Raw genomic sequence first — 5,231 nt, forward strand, 5'->3', positions numbered from 1 at the left:
CTTACATACTAATAGAATGATGTTAATCTAACACTTACCTGCAACATTATTTCTACATAGCAACTTGGATCCAGGACATAAAGGTATGGATACAATGACATACCTCGTTGACCTACTTACATACTAAAAGAATATGTTAATCTAACACTTACCTGCAACATTGTTTCTACATAGCAACTTAAATCTAGGACACAAAGGTATGGGTACAATGACATACCTCGTTGACCTATTTACATACTAAAAGAATGATGTTAATCTAACACTTACCTGCAACATTATTTCTACATAGCAACTTGAATCCAGGACATAAAGGTATGGGTACAATGACATACCTCGTTGACCTATTTATATACTAAAAGAATGATGTTAATCTAACACTTACCTGCAACATTATTTCTACATAGCAACCTGGATCCAGGACATAAAGGTATGGGTACAATGACATACCTCGTTGACCTATTTACATACTAAAAGAATGATGTTAATCTAACACTTACCTGCAACATTATTTCTACATAGCAACTTGGATCCAGGACACAAAGGTATGGGTACAATGACATACCTCGTTGACCTATTTAAATACAAAAAATAAAAATTTTCACATTTGAGAAAGACACCAATGATGATGAACATGAATTAACTCATTTAATATATTCCTCATTACATTCATTCTCTCATGTAAAGAATCACAGCCATGGACTTGGTTAATTTCAGCAATTAGGAATGTTACAAGTAAGATACCAGTAGTAACAGTGTATTGCATTTTAAGTGGAAATGTTAAAAGTAAGGTGCTAGTAGTAACAAATGATGAGTAATTAAACTTATCACTCCAGGAAATGGCATGCTAAGAGGTTTATAAGATGGGAGTGAGCCCATTAGAGAAAAATCATAGTTCAAAAACAAAGATCTTGAGAATGTGTGCCCCCTTGATGAAAAATATAGGATACCACCGTGGAATTGTCGGAATGGATCCTGACTACTTTCCCCTTCAAGAGAGACAGACCTTGAACTACAGCTTGGTGTACAGCAAGTAGTTCGAGAATGTTGATGTGAAAAGAAGATTCATAGGCTGTGAAAATACACTGGAACTCCTGACCATGGATATAAGTGCCCCATCCTTAAGAGGTGTATTGTGAACAGATGGATCTCGGGACAAGGAAGTAGAATCGGTACCCCCAATAGTAGTGTTGTTCCGATCAAATCACCACTCAAGATCTGAGATGTTGCTCCTGAGTAAGAAAACTGGATTATCCAATAAATTGGAGTTCATGATCTATTGGTCATGCAGTGACCACTGAAGGGACCTAATATGGGCTCATCCCAAGGGAATGAGAGATTCGAAGGATGCCCATATCCCCAAAAGAGAGAGACAATCATCCGCTCAGTAAGAGAAGGAGACGTAAGTAAAAGCCTGACTGCTCTTTCCATAGCCTTATAGTCTTATGGTAGTCGGCTGAGCCCGACTTAAGTACGTGTTGAAGAAGACACTCAGATGGACAAGGTATTGAGTTGGTAATAAAATGGTACTTTGATAAGGAAGCCTGCCTTTGTGGCTTCTGAAAGAAGAATCAGGGTATGTTGTTCTGCCAACTAATGAGATTAGTCCAAAAGTAGCCAATCGTTCATATAATGATGTGTGCACAGGCCCAAGGAATGCAGGTGGCTAGAAATGGCTTGTATAAGGTGCTGATGCAAAGCCAAAAAGCAGAGCTCTGAACTGCAGTGCTTAAATCTTATGCATAAATTGTAGAAATCAGCAGGATGACTCTACTATGGGAATGTGAAGATATGCATCAGTAACATCAGACATGGTCATCCAAAGATTGGGTTAAAAATGCCATTGTAGGTTGAGAAAATATTCCATTGTAAAACGAGGAGGATTCAAAAATTGATTGAGTCGAGACAAATCGATAATTGGACGACAATCTTCGGTTTTCTTGGGCATCACAAAAGGACAGGAATAAAATCCCAGAAGAACAGGATTGATCCTCTCTTCTGCCCTTTTGTCTAACAACTCTCTTATGGCCTGAGAATGAAGTTCCACTCACCCCGGATCTGTTGAAGGTGAAAAAATAACAGGTTGGGTGGATAATGTAGGTGGATGTTCAACCCTGACTCCAGAACATGGAGTACCTATGGATCCGTGGTGAAGGAAGTCCAGATGTTGAGAAATCGATGTAATCGTCCTCCCATGCCCCCCACCCCCCCCAGAACATGGTAGTCACCGATGTTGGCAATGATCCATCCTACCAGAAGATCTGCAAAGATAAGGATGAAATATATTGTGGGAACAAATAGAATGAAGGCCTGAAGTTGGGCATCAGAAAACATGATGAGCCGACAGTCCCAAACTACCAGCTGGAACCAAAGAAAAACAAGAGGCCAATGACGATAAGAAAGAATGTAAACGGGCAGCATCTATCCATGATTCCAAGGTCTCTGGAACTCCAGCAAACAACAAGGGATGAAGAAAAGGGGCCTCCCTTAATTCCTGGAAGGCAAAAAACTGTAGACGAACACCCTCCGACTAGGCATCTCTACCCAATAAGTCCCAACAACAAACAAGCCAAGAAACTAAGAAAAGAACTGAAGCCAACAATCTGACCATAGTAGCCATCAGCAAAGGTCCTAACACATCCTCAAACTGGTGAGGAGAATGTTGATAGGCTTCTGACAAAAGTTGGAGCGAAGATAAATATCTGAGAACTGTTGTGAGAGTCAGATGTATCCAAGAAAATTGTAATCTGTTTAAGTTGATCACAGGTTGCAATCTGGAGCCCCACATGTCATTCAGAATCTAAGTATACCTCTTCCTGGTGGTGGTAAGCCATCTGATAAATGTGGGGGACATGGCATAGCTATCCTGTTACGTAACTGACTGGCAAATCTCCCAGCATGAACAGCAATATCTGGAGAAGGTGGAAGAATTAAGTAATCTCTTGCCATCCTTTCTGTCAACAAGATAGAAGTAGACTCAAAAGCAATCGGGGGTACCCCCAAAACCTGGCAGTCATACTATTTTCAGCTGTAGTATGTTGAATTCTCTCATTGCTCCTAGGGCAGAAATAGCATTTAAAAAATGTGTGGAAATCAATGTTCTGGCTGGTGAAGGCTGCTCCATGTGACAAATTAAGGTAGACTTTCAAGTTTCAGCAATAGCTGAACTTTTGATTACAGAAGTAGTCAAAAGTTCAAGTTCCCAAATCCCCTCAAAAGTGATATTAAATAACTCTTACCAATGACCTAACTGTAAAGCTACCTCCAGAACATTAAGACATGTAACAGAACAGTGTGGCTTCAGTAGATGCATAGCTGATAAAAAAAAACATATTTTAGGAGAGATAACCAAACCAAATGGTTGAAATGATCATCATATTTCAAACAATGGGATGAATAAAGTGGGAGAAGGTTTTCTCTGCAGATGATTCCCAAATTCAAAATGACTGGCAACATTCAATGATAGTTTGATTAAAGGCAGATAGGAGAATGGTATCACAGTCAATGTGAAGGGACTAATACAAATGTGGGCTGCATCTCTGCCAATAGTGTTGGAGATTTACACAAAACTGATGGCACCCTAACTGCTGACAGGCACAAACAGATTCTTATTTATCATGTCATTCCCTCAGGAACAAGACCTATTGAACAGGGATTCACATTCTAGCAAAACAGTGTTGATTACAAGTATGCAGAAAATGTGGTGAAATGACAACTAAAGAAGAAGAAGAAAAAAAAAAAAAAGAGATTAATATAACACTTGTAACCACAGCCCAACATGCACAAGTAGTGATATGAATGTTATTAGGGCTTTATGGGCATATAAGAAAACTGAAAAAATCAAACAGCAATCATACAAACTGTGTGAATTTTAGGCAGTAATACATAAATACAATGTTTCACAGTCATGTGAGCAAAAAAGTAAGATGTAATACTCAAATACAAAATATTAGTGAAATGTACAACTTACTTGCATGCTTGTCTTTTGTATTAACTGTTTAAATAAAGTATTACACTAATGATGGTTTCACCATTTAGTTATAATTATTCATTGTTTGTAACTGTTGTATATGTTTCCATAATTATTTCTAATACTTTATATTTCAAAAACATCAAAATAATAAAATATCTAAATCTGACTCTGTGCCTGGTTCCTTTGAGCTTGGAGATTTTGTTCAAAGACTTTGTTTAGCACTTCCTTCCATTCCTGTTCACATTCCTTCAACTTTTCTCTCTGAAACAGCAAAATCATGCCAACTTAGCCTCATTTCTTATCAATCATTTAATAATTAAAATGCAGGAAAATGTTTCAATTTCATTTACTACTTATTTGAATTTACTTCCATTATGTAATTTTTACATTTCAAAACATATCTAGCTACATAAATTTATTAATATTTGGATATCACTTTTATCTTCCAGTGTTTAACGTTTGTTGAATTATCTCTTTCAGCACGGGCTCAGCCCCTGGGAGTGACCTTGTAACCATTTTCTACTTGTTATAGTTTTCATGCCATAACTTTTAAATTAGTAAGTGTATGTTAATGAAATTTGGCAGATAATCAGTAAACATTAAAATGCTTTCATACACAAAATATCAAATTTTTAAAGTCTTAAGGTTTGCAAAGCAATGTTATTCTCGTGTCTTTTGTTTTCTTTCTACATGTTGCCTATCCAACGTGCAAAGTAAATTTCATTTTAAGATTAAAAATACTTTTATGTATGAGAAAATTTTCAAATTTCACAATCAAAATCTTTATAATGTCCAGATAGTTATCAAATGTTTCTTAAGAAAAACCTTTATATTTTATCTGTTATTTTCAGTAACGATTCTCGGTACAGATTCGGTAGATTTGACCAATCTTGTAACCATAAAAAATTAAGAAATAAATATAAATTATCTGTCTTTCATTCTAGAATGACAACAAAGTATAACACGAAAACATAAATGTTTAGACTCAATAACTTAAATCTCATAACATTATACATTTATATTATATTGACCTTTCAACCATGCCTGGCTAACAATACAGAAGTTACAGTGACAAGGCACACGTGGTCTCATGTTACCGTATCCAATAATATAAAACTGACCTTTAGTCTTTACAAAGTGACCTGTCTTGGTTGTGTTTTAGCACACTAATATTTTGTAAAATACAGTCACATTTCAATTATTATACATTATATACGTTTATAAATTATTACAATTTATATATATATATATATATATATAT

General features: G+C 36.1%; 1 protein-coding gene across 1 annotated transcript in view; it reads right to left on the reverse strand.

Moving 5' to 3' along the window:
- Positions 1-5,231, reverse strand: part of LOC106476025 (DNA-directed RNA polymerase, mitochondrial-like) — a gene marked incomplete at both ends in the record, with an annotated part of 15,975 nt that overhangs the window by 6,429 nt on the left and 4,315 nt on the right. The window contains 2 exons of the mRNA XM_022380011.1: positions 498-571; positions 4,138-4,231. Of these exons, the coding sequence (XP_022235719.1) occupies positions 498-571; positions 4,138-4,231 (168 nt within the window). The remainder of the gene's footprint in view (positions 1-497; positions 572-4,137; positions 4,232-5,231) is intronic.

The sequence above is a fragment of the Limulus polyphemus genome, unplaced genomic scaffold, assembly GCF_000517525.1.
Source record: "Limulus polyphemus unplaced genomic scaffold, Limulus_polyphemus-2.1.2 Scaffold9663, whole genome shotgun sequence".
NCBI lineage: Eukaryota > Metazoa > Arthropoda > Merostomata > Xiphosura > Limulidae > Limulus > Limulus polyphemus.